Source organism: Brachypodium distachyon, chromosome 5 (genome assembly GCF_000005505.3).
Source record: "Brachypodium distachyon strain Bd21 chromosome 5, Brachypodium_distachyon_v3.0, whole genome shotgun sequence".
In the NCBI taxonomy this organism is placed as follows: domain Eukaryota; kingdom Viridiplantae; phylum Streptophyta; class Magnoliopsida; order Poales; family Poaceae; genus Brachypodium; species Brachypodium distachyon.
In genome coordinates, this window is record NC_016135.3 from 19,020,641 (window position 1) to 19,043,723 (window position 23,083).

The 23,083-nt window shown below is 49.7% G+C and overlaps 1 protein-coding gene across 2 annotated transcripts; it reads right to left on the reverse strand.

The window, feature by feature from the left end:
• Nucleotides 1-995: 995 nt before the first annotated feature.
• On the reverse strand, nucleotides 996-22,697 carry LOC100843130 (probable inactive beta-glucosidase 14). 2 transcript variants are annotated; one of them, XM_003581375.4, is made up of 12 exons: nucleotides 22,339-22,692; nucleotides 5,583-5,649; nucleotides 5,386-5,444; nucleotides 5,144-5,219; nucleotides 4,972-5,046; nucleotides 4,804-4,891; nucleotides 4,451-4,703; nucleotides 4,236-4,351; nucleotides 3,679-3,931; nucleotides 3,233-3,335; nucleotides 1,656-1,764; nucleotides 996-1,410 (listed from the first exon to the last, which is right to left on the reverse strand). In XM_003581375.4, exons 1-12 carry the CDS (start codon nucleotides 22,576-22,578, stop codon nucleotides 1,191-1,193), a joined length of 1,659 nt encoding a protein of 552 aa, XP_003581423.2. In that variant the 5' UTR covers nucleotides 22,579-22,692; the 3' UTR covers nucleotides 996-1,190. The 2 variants fall into 2 exon arrangements, with proteins under 2 accessions (XP_003581423.2, XP_024311641.1); XM_024455873.1 differs by lacking the exon at nucleotides 3,233-3,335 and having other exon boundaries at nucleotides 1,268-1,410; nucleotides 22,339-22,697.
• Nucleotides 22,698-23,083: the final 386 nt, after the last annotated feature.

Genomic DNA, 23,083 nt, shown 5'->3' on the forward strand with positions numbered 1-23,083 from the left:
TAGTTTCAGATAAACTTCATGTTGCTTACTCTGAGGATGCCTTGCTTATACTTTTTAGGTGGTAATGTTTTATCCATTGCAATTGGATCCTAGATGCATATGTGGTTGAGCATTGAAATTTCAATCTGCATTTTGTGTAGCTTGCAATCTGAATTTTGTCTGGCTTGCAATATTACGGTGAGATCTCCACCACAATTTCAGAAAATTTAGTACGGTTTATTTTTATCTTGCTTCTACCAGAATTTTGGTACCGTCTACACATATACCATCTTTCATCTATTTTTACCTTACTTGTAGAAGAATTGAAATGTATAAGGTGCCAGACTATGAACTGGTTAGGAGGGACAGAATGGCCAGAAACAAGCAAGAAATGGCGTAACTTTCTTGGTTTACCTGATATAGAAAAGCAAGCTCCAAGCCTTTATCACGACAATCCTCAAGAATAAAACAAGGACAAACACCATGATGACTCTGGTTCTAATTCTGATTTCAATCCAAATACCCAAGATGAGACAGTCGATGCAAAGGATGAGCCAAGTAGTGCTAAGTGCAAAGCTAAGGTGCTCCATAACCACATCACTGAGACTGAAAAATTGTAACATGCTTGACACTGTTCTAGCCTGAGACATCCTTTGTTTTTGCCATCTATTTCGATTGCAAAACAAACTATCATAGAGTAAAAAAGTTTGTGGGTAAAGTTTAACTTAAGTGTGGGGATCCTACATAGCGGAACATTAGCCCGTGTGGTGCTATATAGTTTTCATAAGGAAGGTATTGTTGTTTTCTGGAATAGCAGAATCCAGAGAGAAAATCTTCGAAAAAAACCTTTTTCAAAATGATGTTTGTTGCTCGTAAAAAAAAAGAAAAAAGAGAAAGTTTTGATGCTTGTATTTCAATGTATCACTTTATTTTGCTGCTCCGTCGCAACGCAAGGGCAATTCAGCTAGTATTACTTATTAGTGACCTTGCATCTGGTTCCTTGCGCCTTTATTCTATCAGATGTGATGTTTTTCTGCATGGGGATTGTGTTTCTGCAAGACGAAGTACCAAAACACATTTTTCACAGTGGTACTCCCCGTGATAACCAATTCCAATTCCAGCGTGCACAAGAAAAAATCAGGAGCTAAGTATGTGAAGCCAATTTACAGTCTACATATTATTCTCGTACGAGGGAAACGATTAGTACTGTCTTAAGCTGTATAATGCTGCGGCTGGGATCCATTTCGGGATTTTCTTGTCAGAAGTGAACCCTTGAGGAACTTCCTGTACCATCCAGCTGATAGTTTTGGGGTCCTCTTCTGTGTCTTGAAGTCAACATGGTAGAGCCCGTATCTCTGAGTGTATCCAGAGGTCCACTCGAAGTCATCCAGGAGAGACCACACAAAGTAGCCACGTATATCAGCTCCTTTCCTACAAGAAGGGGGGCATATTTGGTATTCAGAGGGTGAAACAAGAGCAACCAGAAAAGTAAATGTGGTAGCCGTGTCATAACAGAAGGTCAAGAAATTATAACACGAGAAGTTGGCATCGGTTAATAAAGACAAAACAACCATATTTGGCTATTGGGTAATTCTGGTATTATGTGGCATATTCCAAGAATACATTAATGCATAGTTTGAATCTAAATCTATGCACAATCAGTTCAGTGAAATTACCTTATTGCCGAGGCCAGAAAAGTGAGGTAGCCACGGATATAATGAATTCTTCCTGCATCGTTAATGAAGTCATTGGCGGCCATGCTGTGATTGCTTGCTTGAGCATAACCTGAAAATGGTAATTGTGGTCGTACATATGATACATACATTATTGTGATTTAACATAACAACTATAGAGTACGAATGGCCCTTCCAGAAAATATTGGGCTGCTATAAAAATTCTAGTAATTACTTTTTTTATTTAGTCAAATTATCTAGGAATGACTAGCTTCACTTAGGCCTCATTAGTGGAGTACTATTGCTATTTATACAATTCGATACAAATTTTCTAATTATACTTTGTAGGCTTTGATGCGTTACTTTAATTTTATCCATACATACATCCATGAGTAGGCCTATCTCCATTACATTAGGGGGAATGGTTCTAACATTCTTGGAAGTAATGCTGGAAGGTTTGAGAGCTGAGATTAAATAGTGCTTTTAAGAGTGAAATACAATGGAAGTCCTAAAAGTACTGCAGAGGTGGCAAGTTAGTGCTAATACTATGAAGGATACATATCTGAGTCCTAAAATACACCGAGTCACCGGAGGTCATATCCACACCGCATTGTCTCTGATCTACATGTGCTGGGTTGACCACCGCCACGTAGGCAATATTTTGCAAAAGAACCCCTAATATGTCTCTTCTCATTTCGTGCCCCCTCTACGAGTCTACCCCTTCCCCCACCTCAATTAGTTCACCTGGGCTCACCGGCGCTGGTGATGGGCGATTGGAAGGTGACTGGGTGTCCTTAGAGCATCTCCACTCGGCCTCCCCATACGACGTCCGGCGCTTTTCAGCTCCATCTGGCGTCCCCGCTAGCCCCCTGTGAGTTGGGTGCGGCCTGGGGGCGCCGGATGAATTGATGAGCCGTGCCGGCTTAAATTTGCTTTTGGTGGGGGGGGGGGGGGGTCGGCGGGGTGAGATTTTTGGTGCCGGCGCCCCCATAACCCGTTTGGGGGGCCTTTAGGGCGCACGAGTGGAGATGCTCTTATGTCCCCGCAATGTTTTGGTGGGCTCCTGCCTCCAAGTTTTGAATGTGTCGCCTCCTGAGCTCCCTTTTTCCCTTCGCGGCGATCCTTGGCTCCCGAACGGCCACAGATGTCAAACGCTGCTGCATCATGCATAGTAGGCGAGGTTGAAGTGGGGCAATGGACAGAGGGGCCACAAAATGGGAAGAGAAGACTTTTCAGGAGTGGTTTTGCAACACAATTTTTGCTTAAGTGGAGCTGGTCAACCTGTGCGTTGCGGGTAGAAACTCTTTTGGCTCACTTAGTTTACTTTTAGAACTGAAATCTATATTTTCATAGTACTATGACTAACTTTGCATTGTCACAATACTTTCAAGAATTCCAGTGCATTTCACACATTTTTTTAAATAGAGTTTCTCTAAAGTAATTAACTAAATTGATTTCGTGCTTGTGTCAACGGAACAAATAGGCAGTATCCTACTCAAATGGCACTAATGTATAGGGTATGGAGTGCAGATTATTTTGTATTCAAGCTTCTAAAACAACTGACAGAAAGAGGGCCACACCATTTTCTGTGATATATGTTGGTGTATTGTTGTATCTTTGTTTGTAATGCATGACCACCTTTTCCATCCCATGTGGAACGTCGTAAAAGTACGGAGTTCCTGTCTGCATGAGCAAGATTGCAACCACTAATTAGTTCTTTTTCCTTCATGCCTGTTAAAGATATAATTTACTACATCCATTCCAAAATAGATGATGTCCAAGAATAGATGCAACAGAACTTCTCTAACTTTTACAGTTGACATAAAAAATATATCGAGATTGGTCAAAACAAAAATGATATCATTAAGTTTTCCATGAAAATATAGCATAATTATGTAGTTTTCAAATTTGGTACCAACATTTCAATAAAAATAATAGCCAAAGTTGTATCTAGAGACTATGTCCATTTCTAAGGCATCATGTATTTTGGAATGGAGGGAGTAACAATGAATTATATTGTCGTTACCGGTTCACCAATAAGCACTCCATCTCTTTCTGCTAAACTAACCACTCGTGCATCGCCATCAATAGGATCCACAGCACACGGCGAAAAAATGCAGTCCTTCAAATATACTGTAGTATAATGATTTAGTCCGATGAAATCCAATTTTGTGGCTTGTAGTTTCCTCTTCTCTTTTGATGTGAAGTTGGGTAGGTTTGCACCCAACATCTGGCGCATCTCTGGAGGATAATCTCCAAGAATTATAGGGTCCAGAAACCTAGCAAAAATAAATAAATCAGCCAAAGTAAAAGAATAATGAAGTTGGAAAAAGAAAATTTCAAAATGAGAGAATGGACCATAAATCCATTTTTAGTTATAGAAAAATGGAATGTATGTGAGTTTCTCTTCATTCCTGTGGTGGAATGAAAATCTAAATATTAGAGTGAATTATCTCAGTCTGTTGAGCGGTCAACTTTTATGAAGCACATACATGATTTCCTAAGAATACACATGTTTTCGACCCACTAGGAAAAAACAAAGTAGAGAAACATCAATTATCATCTTAAAGGAAAGAATAGTACCATGGAGCATTGAAAGATATAGCCCGTTGAACTGCTAGAAGGTCAACTGTGGTATTTCGGAATGGTTCATACCATCTTGCGCTCACAGTAATTCCAATTTGTCCACCTTGTTTTCCCTGTTGAACATCATAGATATTGAACTATTACTGCTTAAAAATTATGGAGAACACAAGCAGTGATCTTGTCCTTTTATCCCAGAAGATTGATATTCGTACCTGGTAGTTATTTCTATAAATGCTGACAGCGTTTGCATGGGACAATATCATATTGTGAGCTACTATGTATGGTTCTATTGAAGAATTTCCAAAGGCACAGTTCCCAAATGGTTTGGAACAACGGCAAGGAGGATACCATCCATCCATATAACTAAATTTTGTCAACAAATTTGGTTCATTAATAGTAGTCCAGAATTTTACTCGGTCACCAAACATCTTGAAGCATACTTCTGCAAAGTAACCAAAGTCCTTCCTGGAAAGCATTTAAAAGTCAGAGCAAAAAAATTCTGAAAAAGGAGATGATAATAAAAATAAAAATGGAAAGCATCTTTAAGGCACAGAAAATGACATACTGGATTTCAGGACTCAGCCACCCACCATATCGTTCATCCAGTTCATGTGGAATGTCATAATGAAATATTGTAACAAATGGTTGTATGCCTGTTTATGCATGCTGTTAACAACTGAGTGTTCAGACTTCCAAAAATATTCTCAAGGTGCATGGTTTCTGTATTCCATACCTTTCTGCCAAAGAGCATCGATAATGGCATTGTAGAAAGCTACACCATCCGGATTAACATCCCCAAATCGGCCTCCTGCAGTAACAAGTGAATTTTGGAGACAATAGTTACTTCATTCTATTAAACAAATATTACCCCAAAGACATCAAATGACTGTGGAAGTTAAGCTCACGTGGTAGAATTCTTGTCCACGCTATGGAAAATCTGTATGAGTTGACACCCAAGGAATGCATCAACTCGATGTCTTCCTGGGGCAGATTTTTTTTTTGCAGTCCCCAGTACATGGATAGACAAAAAACCCAGCATCAGGACAATATCAGTAGTAAACTAGTAATGTCGTATGCATTCGCTTTTACATCATAAGCATTTAACAGGAATTAATCCGGATTTCCTTGTGTTTTCCAGAAAAAATACCATATAACGATGATAGTGATCAGCAGCAGTATCGCCATTGCTTCCACCACGAATTGTACCTGAAGCCATATAGTTAAATAAACAGTAAGATAGAGGAATTATATGGGTAATACATAGAAGGAAAAGGTCATAACAAGATAAAGAACTACTAACATATAACTGGACAATGGGAATTAATATAAACTGTTGTGCTTCACCTTGCTTATGAGTGTAGACATCCCAGTTACTTGTGCCTTTGTTACCCTCCAAATATCCACCTTCAATCTGAAGGAGGAAAGAGAGTTTTCTCCATTAATAATAGCATGACTACCAAATGGTCATTTATCAAACCTCTAAAGAGGTGTACCAAGTACCAGAACAAGGCACCAAACAAAAATTGCACCAATATCTCTAGAAAGTGGACAGGTAAAGTTCCTAGACCTTACCCATAAATCAACATAGTATAATGATTTCTCAAGAACCGCTTGAGATTTGGAACTGTTATTAAAGCCACTTGGGTACCTCCTAAGTCCTAACATGAGATTTGGAACTGTTATTAAAGCCACTTGGGTACCTCCCTCTGTTTCAATAGAACTGTCCCCAATCCAAAACATTAAATCTAAGTACGGAGTAAGAGTTAATGAGAAATGACCATGCACACTCAATTAAACGACACACGCTACAACCAGTTCACACTTTCCAGGGCTTGAATGTACTGGTATAGAATGAAAACATTGCATTAACTATGCAACTAAATTCTTAGTTATTTTGAAACGATGCATGACTCCGAGTCCGAGGTTTGAATTGTTACGGTGTAACAGAGAGAGTATATGTTTCTCGTGGAGGCACTCGCCAAGTGCCCGAGGCCTAAATCTGTAAATCCTAATGGACTGGCCACAGTCCACCTGTATAGTTTTCTGCCTCTGCATTCTGCAATTAGAATTGCTGGTGTATTCCAGAGTTAATCTACACCCATTTTCTGCTAGCCATCTTCCCTTGGACGGCATTTTGTTGGGGAAATAGATTAATTTGATAATTTAGAACAAATCAGATCAACCGTGCTGGCGTATTCCGAATCATGAGGGGATAACAAATCAGATCGAACGCAGTACCTAACGGAATGGTCGATCCATCCGCCGACGCGCCAACCTCGGTGCCGCCGGTAGGGCTACGCCAGACAACTCGCCGACGTCGCCGTCGTGGTCGGTGGTGGTGAAGGGCCGAGATCAGCTCATCAGCAAAGCCATATGGTCGGCAGCACTTGGGCTAGCCGGAAGCCCGGAACAGAAAGAGAGGAATTCGTGCCCGCAAAAAAACAAAAAGCGGAATTCGAGGTAGGCGACGGCCCCATGGCCCGTCGTCCGGAAGATACAGTCCCTTTATTGATTTTTGACTTTTGGCTTGCAAGTTATAAAAGCACATAAATAGTTATTTTTAACTTTCATTTTCTGCTTATACATCTTCTAACAATATCAAGTCAAATGTCAAAAGTCAAAACCGAAAGCACCTGATTTGGTGCTTTTGTGGCTTATAAGCCAAAAGTCAGAAATCAGTTTTAACCCTAACCAAACATGGCCACAAATAGGCCGTCGTCTAAAAGATAAAAATGGGCCTAACTCCTTCCTTCACTCCTTCACACATCGCTACGCAATTTAGATTTCTTCTTGACATTTTTCGGACAAAAAAAATCAAAGTCTTTATCTATATCTATATCTATACCAATCTAAAAAATACGGACCGTTCCTTCACCGTCGTCCGTCAAACTTTCAAAAAAAATTGTGGGCCCTCAGGATTGCACCGAATCTATCTATACCTACCAATGTAAAAAATACGGACCGTTCCATCTTTTTTTTCTTCCTTTTTTTCACCAAGCCCCTGAGACCCACCTCGTCTGCCTGCATGCAAACTACTCCTTCGTCCGCTCCAGACGCCGAGCTCCCCCCTCCTAGCGCAGACCAATAGGAGACCCTTCGTAATCCAACATAAAAAATACTTCCCCTGACGCAGCGAAGAAAACCCAATTAAAAACACAAAAGTATCTCTTCACACTTTCAACCTTGCTCTGCCGCTTTGGTGGTGCTCATTATCCGTAGGTGTAGCGGCAGATTGATTCGTCACAAAAAAAATATGGTCCAGCATGCGGTGCCTCCTTCCATCCGAGAGCCGGCGGCGCTAGCCTGCAGGCTCCATCTTGTCAGATACCGTTTAATTCCAGAGAAAACATGGGAACTGATTCGTTCTCTCAGCCCTCATCCCCCGACGTGTTTATCTAGGCCAACGGGAGCCGCTACGACAACGCACGCTAAGGCGGTTCAGCAGCCATTTAATTCCACAGAAAACAGGGGAACGGGTTCGTTCTCTCAGCCCTCATCCCCGGCGTGTTGATCTGGGCCAATGAGAGTAGCTACGACAACGCGCGCTAAGGCCGTTCAGCTGTGATTATGGGGGATGATCGAGGAGGGGAAAGGAAGGGAAGGGCCATGGGATACGGTTCAGAGCACCTGAACGGGTTGCGGGTCGAGGAGGTGTCATTGAGGGAGGAGATTGCAGCGGCCGACGCGCGCGTGTGCTGCTTTTGGCACGAGAAAGAATACGGTCACGGGCGCTCGTGCGGGCATGGGCTACGCGTTCTCGGGGAAGCTGACCTGTTGTTGTTCTAGAAAACAACAAGAGTAAGGAGTGCCAATGCTCGATGGCACAAGTGCGAGAATTGTATGTAGGGTGTGTACATCGGCCTTATAGCAAATGTCGCCGTACACTTGGACAAGTTGACACGTCGATATTTTTTGAATAGGTTCAGTCGACCCTGCGGGCACGACTTAGTCCTATGTTAGGAGAGGCTTCGAGGGGGTCGTTAGCCGGGTGTTTTGTCCGAACTCGTCTTCCCAAATCACCTATGGCAAGAGATCTCTCGGGGCCACCTCGGACTTGGGCCGAATTTGTCTTCCCAAGTAGCGAGGTTGGGATACCCTCGAGACTCTAACCCGATCCCTCTACTTCGAGTCGAGGCCATACTAGACGGCCCGAAACCTCGAAACTAGGTTTCCTAAGTCGCATCCCCGAGGTCAAGTCGAGGCTAGCCTCGACCCAAGCACTCGAGAGCGGGCTCCTTAGGTTGATCTAGCCCTCTCCCCTATGATCTTAATCCAATGGAGAGTGAATGATACATGCCCCCATGGGGAGGGTATTTATAGCTTGAGGGTTCATGACAAAAGATCATGGCTACCCTTGAGGGAGAGGGAAAGTGAAGGCAAAGTGGTAAACTCATCCCTACACCTTTCTTGACCCCTACTCAAGCTCCTCTTCTCCTTTGACCATGGCATGAGAGGCTTTGACTCATTGACTTCTTTGACCGGCGCCTAGTTGGCATGGCTATGCCTGGTTGGCAAATTGACTGGTCTTTGGGATTTGTTGACTTGGTCGTCGCCACGTAGGATTACGGCCCGGCCCATGTAAGAAATTTATTGTATTACAATAGTGGCCCCCTTGAGCCGGAGGCATTGGGAATGCCTTCGGATCAACTTCAACGTCGATGGCGTGCTGAGATTCTTCTTCCGATACCTGGATCGTAACTCTCCTTGGGACGAGCCACTAGCTAGGTAGGTTTTACGAGGAAACCGAGCCTAGGTGGGCTGCCTTGTGAGATACTTGTAGTTTCGGAAGTTTTCCTAGTAGACTTGAGACCTTCGAGGCGTTGCGTTGGGGGAGCCACCGGCTAGGTAACCTTCCTCGAGGAGGAAGATAGACCTAAGTTGGCTTTTTACACAAAACTTGTGGTTTTGTGAGTTTTGGCGCATCCAAGGGCTCCTGGGGAATTTTCCTGCAGAAAATGAGGGCCTTAGAGTCTTCGGCGTGGAGAACCACCAGCTAGACAAGTTTCTCGAGGAGAAACCAAACCCAGGTGGGTTCCCTCGCAAGGTTTCGCCGGTCGCGAAGTCTATTTCCGAAGAAACGGACACCTTCGGGACCTTCCTTCTGAGAAGTCATGGCTATGAAGGCCTTTCTTGCAAAATTTCGAGATCTGGGGACTCCTTTTGCAAGATAGCGAAGCTGTAGGGGGTATTTTGTGAATTTCAGGCTTACCGAGGGTCCCGGCATGAAATCCACGAGCCGCCAAGGGGCAGCTTGCGATTTTCCACGTCCTGGGGGGCTTTTATGCAAAGAGTCTTCTCCTTGGGCCGTCCAGTGCGCACGGGCGAATTCTTGGGCCGTGTTTGGCCTTACAGGCTTCCCGAGCGCGCGGGCTGCGCTCGACCGGGCCCGGGAGGCCTCTCCTTTTTTTTTTATCCGCGTGATGTTGGGCCGCAGCCCAGTTAACCTAGCCAGCGCGCATACCGGTTCGCCGGGTTATGTGGCCACATCAGACAGCCGGGGTTCTTCTTCTTCCTTCGTACGGGGCAAAAAGAGGGCCGTCCTCCTTTCCTCTTCTGTCGACGACGCCGTCACCATGGATGACACCGGCGGCCACGGCCTTCGCAGGGGCAGCGCGGACTGGTCTTGGGCGACCACCCGTCCACCTCTGCCCTCTCCCCTGCGCTCCTTTTTGCCTTTCCCCCTTGATTTTTGTCTTGGCATTCGGACAGTGGCTGCCCCAAAGCCGGCGACATGTCGACCCGCGGGTGGTTGAACCCGGGCGTTGAGGGGGACGCTGGCGTATAAAAACAGAGCCAAGGGGTGGAGGCGAGGCTCATGCCCACTCTTGCTTCCTTCCCTTCCGGCGCCGAAGACGAGTTCGGCGGCGCTCGAAGGACGGGGCAAGCCTGGTGGCCGTCAAGGGCTTCTTTGGGGTAATTAGCCAGCTCTCGGTGTCGGTGACGACCGAGAAGGACTTGTCGGACCTTGTGGAGGCGGGCTACTTCCGCAAGGGCCTTGCCTCGCTTCCTGACGAGGGTGAGCTTCGACTGGAGCCACGGAGGCATCGAGGACACATCGTCGTGTTCACCAGCTGGTTTCACGCCGGACTGTGCCTTCCCGTACACCCGTTCCTGCTGGAGTTCCTGGATACCTATGGTATCGAGTTGGCGCAGTTGCTTCCTTTGGTGATCTTGTGTCTGAACGTGTTCAGGTGGCTTTGTGAGACCACCTTGCGCGAGTCTCCACCATGAGGTTGTTCTTGTTGCTATTCACCGCACTCCCGACGAGAGTACTTGGAGTGCTTTTGGGTCGGTCGCCGTGAGGCTCCGTCCCGGCTTCCACGACGAGTTCCCCCTGATGCCGGCCAAGAGCGCAGTGCATTTGTTCGACGGGTGCTCTCAGTGGTTCTTCCTCGACGTTTCGGAGACGAGCTTGCGTCACTCCGGTAGGCTCCCTCGACACTCTGGGCCTGGGGGGCTTCGGGATGTCGTCCGTCCCATGGGCACGTCCCTTGTCGAGGAGTGGGAGCTTGCCGGGATCAAGTCAGCTCGTTCGGAGCGTAGCTTCCGCGACCTTCTCGAGGAGATGGTGATGGTGGGCCGCTTCATGATGAGGGTGCGACCACATGCGGAGTTGGGGATCCCCTTGGCTTTTCGTCACCCAGACCGTGCGGCTAAGCGTGAGTTTCGTGACACTTGAGTTGTTGCTTCAAGTGTTTTTGTTTGCTCGACACTAATCCCGGCTAGTGTTTGTGCTTGTTTTTCAGCTGCTTTCTCTCGAGAGAAGGCGGCCGAGTGGGCTTCACCCAGATGGTTGGGCCGTACAACTCGGTGGAGCATCGGGCCTACGTCGATACCATCAGCGAGGGGGGATGCCACAACGTCGTGGCTGCGGGCTTTGACGACTCGGTACCGATGCGCCCGGATCCCAAGTTCGGGAAGCTCATCAAGGCCGGCAAGCGGTACTCTCGTCTTGCGACTTCGTCGATGATCGTCCTTGGTTCTCACCTTAGAGATACTTGTGGGAATGTGAAGCCTCAGGTTGTGCTTGGGTTGGGTGTGCCGGTGGCCCCAATGCCCAAGATCCCTCGTCCTCCGAGTTCACACAAGAGGAAGGCTCCTTCTCCTGACCTAGTCGACGTGGCTGAGTAGAGGTCTCCCTTGAGAGAGTTCATGGACATGCACCTAGTCGGGAAGATCGACATTGAGAAGATCCTGCCTCCGTCGCCTCACGAGCGCGCGGTTTTCGCCCAGCGGACCATGCTTCAGCTTGTGGTGGATACCTCCTCGGAAGCCAACGGCGCAGGTGTTTTGGTGTTCTCTTTGGCTCGTGGGCCTGTCGAGGAGGAGCTTCCTGCCACCGGTGAGTGCACGTGTGTTGAGCGTTTCGATTCCCTTTCGGGAATGTTCTCACTGGGCTTTTTTGTCTTGTTTCAGGTACGAGGCCTGCGGTGCCTGATGCTCCCGAGGCCGAGCCCCCGATTCCGGAAGGAGAGATGCTTCGGAGGACTGAGGGAGGAGTGAGAGACCCGCTGGAGGCGTTGGAGCTTGTGAGTCCGCTTTCCTCGTCTCCCTTCCTGCTAGGTCCATTTTGTCGGTCAGCGCTCATGATTTCTCTTCCTTTGCCAGGTGAGAGGCTTGGTCGAGGCCGTGGGCATTCTTCCCGCTCTCAAGGCTCAGGTTGGGGTGCTTTCCGCGGCCTTGGACGCCGAGACCTTGAAGGCTACCCTTGCCCTGAGTGAGTTGGCTTCAGAGAGGACGTGGCGGGAGGCCGTCGAGACTGAGCTTTCTTCGGTGTCGGCGAAGCTTGCGGCCATGGAGCCGAGGGCTCACCTTGCCGAGGAGGACTAGAAGGATGCGATCGTGAAGACCCGTCGTGCCGAGGAGGACTTGGTGGTGGCCAGCCTCAACGTAGAGCACGCTCGAGCGGAGGTCGCCTTCCTCAAGGCAGAGTCGGAGGACGCCGGGTTCGGGCCGGTGTTCGCCCCTCGTGCTCGCGCCCCCTCGGACAGCCGTCCGGAGGTGGTCTCGCTCCTGCTCGCCCAAGCTTCGGAGATTCGAGAGATGATACTCTGTTTGAAGGGCTCCCCTCAGCCGGATCTTCCCCCGTGTTGTACGATGGATGAGGCGAGTAGGGTGCTCACTTCACAGGTGGAGCTCCTTGAGCCCGCCGTGAAGAGGTGCCTTCTGAGTACGGTGCTCGACTTGTTTCATCGGCAATGGCAGCTGTCTTGGACGGCGGTGCCGAGACGAGTGGACTTGAGGGTGATATGACTCACGGGGCGAAGAAGTTTATGGCGGACCAGGGAGCTCCTCTTCGCGCTCTGGCTCGACGCTTCGTGCGTTACCTTGAGCCCGCTCTTCAGGAGAGCGACAGTGGGGCTTGAGTCTTGTTGCCTTTCGAGGCAACAAGGTACCCCGGCTGCTTACTTATGCGATGTTGCATATCCACTTATGACATAGCCTCATGACTTGCATGTTCTAGGTTTAGACATAGAGGTTGTAAGGCAGCTTGTTTGATGTGTTTCATGCTTTGCTATGTAGTCAACATTGTCGGAAATGTCAACTTAGCTCAGCATGTATTTTCTTATGTTTTCACCATGTAGTCAACATTATCGGAAATGTTAACTTGGCTCAACATCTGTTCTTTGGAGTACTATATTTTCTTCTTGGCGAAGTACTATATTTCCTCAGTTTATACAGCCCGCGATCGTTCGCTATGATCACACTTTTGCGTAATCAATTAATGTCACCGTTGGGATACGACTTAGCTTCGGTGCCTTAGGCCATGGTTACGAGCCATGGATCCTAGTACCCTTGTGGGGGTCGCTATCGATACGCCGATAGTGATCCGGACATTTCAACCTGCCGTTCGGGGAAATTCATGCAGAATTTCCCCTCTTCGAACTTCAGGAAGCTATGCTTTCCCGTGATTATTATGGAGCCTTAACTCGCTTACTATCATGCAGGCCCATGCGCGACGTCTCGCACGCGGGTAGCATGGTTCTCTGAGGTAAGTAAACTCATGCATTACTCGCTTATTTGCGGTTCTCCTTAAATGCGTTTTAAGGATCTTCCGGCCCTCGGGGGACTTGGTTCGACTTGGCGGATGGCCTCGAGGCACGCTGGGATCCACCAAGGAACGGATCGCTGGTGGTGACTAATGTCCTAAGACATTTTTAGGTGATGCCTGGGCCAACGTAGGCCTTTCAGCGTTCCTTGGTGAGTGGCACTGGGGCCCTTTACGACGGTGGGTCGTATGAGTGTCTCGTGCCACTCTTATCAAGGATTCGTTTTTATTGATCCCTCGCTGCTTGTCTTAAGGTATGCCCGATGGGCACTTACAAGCCTTATGTAGACGTGGCCTCGTTGGCGCTTACGATCCCCCAAAGTTTTGTAGGGAAGTGGCCGGTTGGGCGCTGATAGTCTTCTTTCGGAAACGGCGAGTGTCGTCCTTGAGGTTCCTCCTTAGGCGTAGAAACGTCGGAGTTTGTTGCCGTTCTAGGCATGGACGAGGTTTTTGCCTTCCATGTTCTCGAGGTGGTATGCACCATTTTCCAATACCGCGGCGATGTGGTATGGTCCTTCCCATTTAGGGTCGAGCTTGCGCTGGAGTTTTGGGTTGACATTGTTTTTCAGCACGAGGTCTCCTTGGGAGAAAGCTCATTCCCTAACCCTCGTGTTGTAGAAGCGTGCGGCGCTCTGCTCGTAGATGGCGTGCCTCATGAGGGCTTTGTCACGAGCTTCTTCCACAAGGTCGACGGCCGTCCTGTGATGCTCTTCATTTTTTATGAAAGCGAGTGGAGTAGCTTCTTGGAGTCTTTCGACTCGAGGCGAGCGGAACTCTATCTCGGCAGGAAGAACTGCTTCGGCACCATACACCAAAGAGAATGGTGTTCGGCCTGTGGAACGGCTTACGGAGGTGCGTATGCCCCAAACCACGCTGGCGAGTTCGTCCGCCCATGCTCCTCTTGCCTTGCTGGCTGTGTGTTCTACCCTTCGGCGAAGTCCTTGGAGGATTAATCCATTGGCTCTTTCACATGCGCCGTTGTTCTTGGGGTAGGCCATGGACGCGAAGTGCAGCTTGATCTTGAGGCATTCACAAAATTTGATGAATTCCGCACTATCGAACTGTTTGCCGTTGTCCACGGTTGTCCACGGTTATCGACATATGATGTTTTCCCAGAAAAAATTCTGGATGGCCTGTGACATATTTTGGCAAGCTTCGCATCTTCGCAATATTGTGATTGCGTCTTGCACCATGGTGGGCCAATAGAATCCCTGTCGTAAAGCCTTTGCCGCGGTGGCTCTTGGCGCAAGATGATGGCCGCACACTCCGGAGTGGATCTCCTGGAGGAGCTCAGCCCCCTTGTCGGGGGTTATGCACTTGAGTAGCATGGCCGCACTCTTCTTGTAAAGGATGCCGTCGAGGAGGACGTACATTTTTGCTTTTGCAAGCAGAGTTTTGGCGCTTGGGCCTTCCGCCTCCTCATCCACCTCTCCTTTCAAGGCGCGGATAATTGGCGTCATCCAAGAGGATGGATTGTCGATGATCATGCTGGTCTTCGAAGTTTCGTTGGAATCATTGGCTTCTTCTTCTATGGATGGGGCACGGATCACCTCGAAGAATGCACTGGGTGGTAGCGGTTCCTTGGAACTGGCCGTTCGGGCCAATCTGTCGGTGAGGTGATTTTCTCCTCGTGGGATGCATCGCGCCTCCATGCCTAGGAAGTACCGTTCCATCTTGCGAACTTCTTCAATATACTTCTTCATCCTTTCATCAAGGCATTGATATGACCTGTCCATTTGGGTTATCACCAGCTGGGAGTCACCTTGGATGAGAAGACGTCGAACACCCATGGCCTTAGCCAACCGGAGTCCGAGAAGGAGTGCTTCGCACTCCGCCATGTTGTTGGTTCTGTTGAAGTCGAGGTGGGCGGCGTACTCCAAGGTTTTCCCTTCGGGGCTGATGAGTACGACTCCAGCCCTAGCACCGTTGAGGCGCTTGGAGCCATCGAACCTCATTATCCAATGTGGTTCGAGGGGGCCGGCCATGGGCGACGTCTCTTCGGGCGGGGCTAGCGGCGCATGCCACTCGGCCACGAAGTCGGCGAGGACCTAGGATTTTATAGCCGTTATCGCGGTGAGCTCCAGTGAGAAGGGAGCCAGTTCCGTTGCCCATTTGGCGATTCTCCCGGTGGCCTCCTTGTTGCCGATGACTTCTTTGAGTGGGAATGCTGTCAGCACCATGATGGTGTGGCCCGTGAAGTAATGACGGAGTTTTCGAGAGTCCATGAGGAGGGCGTACGCGATCTTTTCGATCTGGGTGTATCGACCATTTGCTCCTCCCAAAGCTTCGCTCACGTAGTACACCGAGCGTTGCGACCCATCTTCTTCCTTCACGAGGGCTGCACTCACGGTGACCGGAGTCGCGGCGAGTTACAGGAGTAAAGGTTCTCCCTGCTTTGGGCTCGTGAGGAGTGGAGGAGTCGACAAATAGGTTTTGAGTTTCTCGAAGGCCCTTTGAGCTTCGTCAGTCCACTCAAAATTGTTAAGGCCCTTCAGGACTTTGAAAAAGGGAAGACCCTTCTCGGTTGATCGGGCGACGAATTGTCCTAATGCCGCTATCCTCCCTGCTAGGCGATGCACGTCTTTGGCGGAGCGAGGAGGCTCCATCTCTAAGATGGCCCGGATTTTTTCCGGGTTGGCCTCAATCCCCCGTTGGGAGACGAGAAAACCCAAGAGTTTTCCTCCTCGAACTCCGAACGCGCACTTCTCGGGATTGAGCTTCACGCCGTATTTGCGGAGGTTGTTGAAGGTTTCTTGCAAGTCTTTGAGATGGATATTCGTCACTTGACTTTTGATGACGGCGTCATCAACGTAGACTTCGGCGTTTCTCCCCAATAGCTCTTTGAGGATGAGGCTGACGAGCCGTTGGAATGTCGCACCGGCGTTCCTCAAACCAAAAGGCATTCTGCGATAGCAGAAGGTGCCAATGGGAGTGATGAAGCTGGTCTTCTCCTCGTCTTCCTTGGCCATGTGGACTTGGTGATACCCCGAATAGGCGTCCAAGAAGCTCAACCTCTCGGATCTCGCCATGGAGTCGACTAGTTGGTTGATCCGCGGGAGAGGGTAGTCGTCCTTGGGACACGCCTTGTTCAAGTCGGTGAAGTCAACACACCTCCGCCACTTGCCGTTGGCTTTCTTCACCAAGACCGGATTGGCCAACCATTCGGGGTGCCAAACTTCTCGGATGAGTCCGGTCTCAGAGAGCTTCGCAATCTCTTGCTTGATGACCTCGCTTCGCTCTGTGGAGAGTTTTTGGAGTTTTTGCTTCACGGGCGCCTTGTCGGACCTTACGGCGAGTCGATGTTCCATGACGTCGCGTGAGACTCCTCCCATGTCGGAGGGAGACCAAGCGAAAAGGTCGGAGTTCTGCCGGAGTAGGTCGATGAGCTTCTTCTTGAATTCGATCGAGAGGTCGGCCCCGATCTTCACGACGTGCGTGGTCTCATTGCCGGAGATGCGTATCTCCTTAAGCTCTTGATAGGGGAAAGGTGCCCGATCTTTCGATGAGACGGTAGCTATCGATTTTTGGGTGGATGTCGACGTTGACGAACCGGCTACAAACGTGCGAGACGTTGCGCCTTAGCGATCACTACACCAACTTCCGAGGTTATTGACCACGTCGGAGCTAGATCAACCTGATCACGAAGGATCAATCCCTGCATGCAACCGAAGAAAAAGCAAGAATTATAGATGCAATCAAGATATTGCGAATAAAGGTGAAGCTTTATTGATGGGATTCTGCAAGCGCGTAGTACAGAAGGTCGATTTGACACTTGTGCCTATGGCAAAGAGTAGCGAATAGCTAAGTCTCAAACTAAACAAAATCCGAGTCTAAACGAAGACCTAACGGGGGTATATATGGAGGAATAGAGGGGTATGCGGCCAGCCTTGGGAAAGGAGGCCGAAACCCACTCTAGGTTGGTTTCCTTCACCTATACGGACTCCAAAAATCCTAGCCCAAACTTAAAAGGTGATGCAGCATCATATAATTATGTGGACGAAAATATGAAGGGAAAAGCTCTATATTTCGCCCATGTGTTCATCTCTCATTATGGTGGCTTCAACATTCTGAAATCTCTCGTTGCGGCGCCATCGTCAGTCCTCACACGCTTGCTGCCTTCATCTCCATGCGTGATCATGCTCCAATGCTTGTCCCTCCATCCATGCTAGGTCCATCATTCCTAAGTGTGACAAACACATCTAATTTAGGCAGCATCATATTCTCATGTATGTGAAGAATCGTTCCAAGAAACGAAAGTACCTGATAATTAAGTTGGCGTGCGCGAGCTCTTGTGATAGGTCCTTGTAATGTGACTGTAGGTGCTGCGGGTGTATCAACATGTGGGATGTCCTCATCAGCTCTCCCTCAGGAAGGGGCTTAGGGATGTAGCGCTCCGGGTGATCGGTCTTGGACTCCCCTGTGCCCGAGAGCACACGGACACTTTTGGATGCTTCTCCCTTCTCGGCGCACTTGGTCTCGTGGCGATATAGCGTCTTCCTATCGGAGGATTGCTCGCCACGGACCGTGATCACGCATTTTGGGCTCGGGATCTTCATGCATAGGAAGTTGTGGTGGACGGCAGCGCAGAGGCGGTTCAAGATCGTCCTGCCAAGGATGGCGTTGAAGGAGGTCTCCATGTCCACCACGTCGAAGCGCACGAGTTCGGTCCGGTGATTAGTGGCATCTCCGAAGGTCGTGAGGACCTCAATTTGGTCGAGCGGCTGGATGGACTTGCCTGGGACGAAGCCGGTTAGGGGTTAAAGCGACGGTTGCAAGGAACCGTTCTTGTATCCTCCTTGTGGCTCCATCAGCTTCTTTAGCGTGCTCCACAAGTATTTTCTTGAGCTCGCAATTTGAGACGATGGCCGTCACGAAGAGGGCGTCGTCGTGTGGGAAGCGTATCCCCTTAGCGTTTTCTTCGGTGAAGGAAATGGGTACACTCGCCCACTTGGGTGGCGGCGTTGGGGTGAAGGTTCCAACGACGTTGACTTCCCGCACGTACTCCTTGTGTTGCCTCTTTGACCCTCGGCCTGTGGCGGAGCCCCCAAGTATCACCCCGACATGGTGAGTGGGTTCTTGAAACGGGAGGTTCTCTTCCTTGGGCGCAGGGTCGGCAAGGAGGACGTTGGCAGGGCGCGGAGCCTCGGGCGCCTTCTCGTCCCTGTGTCGGATTTGCATTCGTGCTTGGAACTCTTCACGAGCTGCGATGAGAGTATTACACTCTTCGGTGCTGTGGCTTACCGAGTTGTGGATAAGGCATCTTCCGGCACCTCCCTCGGCGGTGCGAGGAGGTTTCTTGGGCTGCCAAGTCTTTTGGGATGAGGTTTGCCCTTCGATGGCGAAGATCTTTCGGGCTTGATCGCTGGGAGCCTTTTTCCCCCGCCTCCTCTTTCTTTTGGAAGATGGTACGGATGCCTGGGGCTGATCTGATGAGGGAGTCCCTTCGGGCGCGCCGCGTGGCGTGTCCTTCTTGGCGATGTCTCCATCTTTGCCCCGAGCGTATTCTTGCAAGATTTGGTAGAGCTCTTCGGTCGTCTTTGGAGGGTTGCGACTTAGAACGCGATTCAGCATGCAAGCATCGATCACGGTCGTCGACGACAGGTTGGCTATTTGGCTTCGGACCTTCGCAAAGTGGTGGAAGAAGCTTCGGAGAGACTCTCCCGGCCTTTGTTTCACGACGTAAAGGTTCTTTGAAATTTCCCTGAAAGTTGGCGATGAAGACCTCCTGGAGGCGCTCCCACGAGTGCACGGAATTTTTCCGCAGGTTATAGAACCAAGTTTGCGTCATCCCGGTGAGCGCGAGCGGGAAAAGGTTGCACATCTCGGTGGGGCCTCCACCCGCTGCTCATATGGCGGTGGAGTAAACGTCCAGAAATTGAAGAGGGTTGGACTCTCCGTCGTATGGCCGTATTGTCGGCGGCTTGAACCTTGGCGGAAAAGCCGTGTCTTGGATCTCCTGCGTGAGCGGGTTACAAGATGGTCGGCCCTTTCGGTTTCTCCGGTGACGAGATCCTCCTTCGTCGAGGTCGCTCTCATCGCTAGAAGGATCACTCGGAGAGGGATCTCAGCGTCTTCTTGGAGGGTTGGGGCATCAGCGAGGATTTCTTTCACCGCCTGCGAGGGCTCCGGACTCCGCCACTTGCTCGTTTCCGTGCACGCTGGGATCTCGTTCTCCGCGGGGCACATCTTGAGGCGGAGCTTGGTTGCCACCTTGTTCGGCCCCGGTGGGGGGAGAAAGGGACGCTTGCAGGGCGCTCGCAAAGCGAGGTTTGTTCGGAGCGTGTGCGACTTGGAGAGCACCATGCGGCAGAAGTCCCCCATATGGGTGGTACCAAGGAGCTCCATGGACGATCGCGGCGAGCGCTAATGGAGGTAGTCCCGGGTTGGAGGGGTCGTATGCCGGGACTCCTTGGTTTTCCGGCGCGGATCCCCTGACGTCACATTGTTTCCCCTTGTAGGCTTCAAGGGCAATGTTACTGTCATGGTTGTGTCACGGCAGATGCCTTAGGATGGCTTATGTTGGGGCCGATGGACGAAGGAAGAACCAGAGGAGGAAGGACGTGATTAGAACCACGCACAACACAAGAACACACACACGGTTTACCCAGGTTCAGAGCCCTCCTGTTGAGGTAAAACTCATACTCCTGCTTTGTGGTATTTCCTGAGATACCGGCGATTACAACCAAGCTCCTTGAGCTGTTTCTTGAGGAAGAAGAAAAAGAAGGGGAAAACCCTAGATCTCTAAGTGAAGGATCCCTCTCCTGGGACGGGTGGTGCTCCTATTTATGAACCGCCAATGCCACACTGACATGTGGATCAAAGGCTAACCTTATCTTCGATGGGCCCCACCGGGCACGCCCCTTGGTTCCCTCCGGGTGGCACGGCAGGGGACAAAACAGCTTTACTTTTCCTGGCGTCAGGCGACGCGCACTGTAGCCACGCGCCGACTTCCGTCATCGGTCCTTCTTCGGTGCTTTACTGTGCAGCCGCCTGGCACCGTGACGTGAGCAACGACTGCTTTCCTTTGATAAAGGGGACACTTCTTTACTTTGCGCCATGTGCTCAGGATAAGACCGTTGACGCATCTCGGCGCTGGCCGAGATCAGACTGCTTGTGTTTATCCTGCAACCACATAAGACAAGATAGATATGCCGGCATATCCTTGGTATGCCGGCCTGTTAGCAATGCGGCTTAAGGATGCCGGCTTACTTGCCTGTGCCGGCTTTGCCCTCGTTATCTCGGCTAATGTGTGTCGTCATGACCCTACCCGGGGTCATCCCCCCGACAGTTACTACCGGTTGCAGGGGAGGTGGCGTGAAGCCCATTGAGCGAGGCATACCGAGTTTCGCGTCCCTTGTGGGGGCGGTAACCGCGGGTAACTCACCGATCCTTGCCACCACGTCGGTGAGGACCGAAGGACTGCCTACGACGGTTCCGAGTGCTTCGGCTCCTTCAGAGACGGCCGGGAGCGGGGGTGCGGCCACGACTTCCGTCGTAGCGCCCATGCTTGCGGCGGCGTCCGGATTGGTGAGAATTTCTCCTTTCTCGAGAGCCCCCGAGGCGTTTGCTTTCTTCGTTATGTAACCATGTAGATTTCGCGGCAAGTTGGGCACCCGATGAAGTAGGCTTCCTCGGTGCCGTCAAATCTTCAATTGCGGCGAGGGTTCCCCACGGTCGGCGCATTTGTTGTTGTTCTAGAAAACAACAAGAGTAAGGGGTGCCAATGCTCAATGGCACAAGTACGAGAATTGTATGTAGGATGTGTACGCCGGTCTTATAGCAAAGGTCGGCGTACACTTGGACAAGTTGACACGTCGATATTTTTTGAATAGGTTCAGTCGACCCTGCGGGCACGACTTAGTCCTATGTTAGGAGAGGCTTCGAGGGGGTCATTAGCCGGGTGTTTAGGCCGAACTCGTCTTCCCAAATCACCTAGGGCGAGAGATCTCTCGGGGCCGCGTCGGATTTGGGCCAAACTTGTCTTTCCAATTAGCGAGGTTGGGATACCCTCGAGACTCTAACCCGATCCCTCAACTTCAACTCGAGGCCGTACTAGATGGGCCGGAACCTCGAAACTAGGCTTCCTAAGTCGCGTCCCCGAGGTCGAGTTGAGGCTAGGCTCGACCCAAGCACTCGAGAGCGGGCTCCTTAGGTTGATCTAGCCCTCTCCCCTTTGATCTTATTCCAATGGAGAGTGAATAATACATGCCTCCATGGGGAGGGTATTTATAGCGTAGGGGTTCATGACAAAAGATCATGGCTACCCTTGAGGGAGAGGGAAAGTGAGAGCAAAGTGGTAAACTCATCCCTACACCTTTCTTGACCCCTACTCAAGCTCCTCTTCTCCTTTGACCATGGCATGAGAGGTTTTGACTCGTTGACTCCTTTGACCGGCGTCTAGCTGGCATGGCTATGCCTGGTTGGCAAATTGACCGGTCTGATTTGTTGACTTGGTCGTCGCCACGTAAGATTACGGCCCGACTCATGTAAGGAATTTATTATATTACAACATGACCCAAGAAGGAGAACGGGTGTGGCCCAAGAAAAAAAAGAAATAAAAAGAGAGAGAGAAAAAAGAAAAGATCCAAAAGTGGCTTTCCTGGACCGTGGCAACGCACGGGCATTCTGCTAGTATAACCCAAAAGAGAAGAATTCGTGCCCGCAAAAAAAAAAGCGAAATTCGAAGTAGGTGATGGGCCCATCATAGATGGCCCGTCGTCTGGAAGATATAAATAGGGCGTCGTCTGGAAGATAAAAACGGGTCTAGTTTCTTCCTTCACTCTTTCACATGTCGCTACGCAATTTAGATTTCTTCTTGACATTTTTCGGACAGAAAAAAAATCTAAGTCTTTATATAACCAAACCAGCTAACAGAGCAGTTCAAAAAAAAATCCAGCGAACAGAGTTAAGTTTTTCTTTTTTGAGATGAACAAACTTAAGTTAGTAGTAGATGCATTTGGCAATTAACTATATCAGCAGCGCAGTGCGGTGTGTGTGATTCTTTTCTTTTTTTTGAAGCCTGCGGTGTGTGTGATTCGGGGCTAGTCCTACCTGGTAAGCAGAAGTGGAGGTCCCGAACAGGAAGTTTGAAGAAGGGAACTGGCTGCGGTCGACGGCCGAAGCACAGGAGAAGAAGAGCTGGTGCGCAGACAGGAGCAAGAGAAGCCGCGCGGCCGCCTCGCTCGCCATCCCCGGCCGCCCTCTTGCAGTCTTGCTGTTGCTGCTCTTCTCACTCTCTGCAAACTCTAACTCAGGGAATGGGATATAGTTCTTCGTCGTTGCATTCTCCATAAGATAGAGTGTATCGTCGGGACGGGGCCGGGCGATGTGACGTGATAACACACCTTCCTCCCTGTGCGGGGAAGTATGTGTGGCTCCAACGGCGGAAATGCACACACACGACGTCCAACGCTCAGGCGATCGCCCCACGCTGGTTTAAGATGCAACTGTAAGATCGCACGCTTCTGGTTGGCCAATCTCTGTCTCTTATGTCTGCCGCCTCGTGTGTCACGTTGCTCGTGGCAGGTATTTGTGGGTAGGGGTTGGGGTGTAAAATCATTGTCTGAATGAAACATTTTTTGTTTTCTCCTCTCTCTTTTTTTGAAGGAAAAGGGGATTCATTTCATCACAACGGTGTCTGGTTACAATCATTAGTTACAAGTTAATTAACTGCAGTCAGCGGGTCGTAAGTCCAAACACCCGACAAACCTTTGCTCAACTGCCAGAGCAGCGAGCTTATGCGCCACCGCATTTACCCGATTTTCTCGATGCAACACGTCCGGTCCCCAGGGAATGC

Excerpts from the sequence above, each read along its gene's own strand:
- LOC100843130 (XM_003581375.4), bottom strand. The coding sequence starts at position 22,578 with ATGGAGAATGCAACGACGAAGAACTATATCCCATTCCCTGAGTTAGAG. Across the intron at positions 4,352-4,450 it reads TTTATAGAAATAACTACCAG|GGAAAACAAGGTGGACAAAT; the intron begins GTACGAATATCA and ends GATGTTCAACAG. Across the intron at positions 1,765-3,232 it reads AACATATATCACAGAAAATG|GTTATGCTCAAGCAAGCAAT; the intron begins GTGTGGCCCTCT and ends TACCATTTTCAG.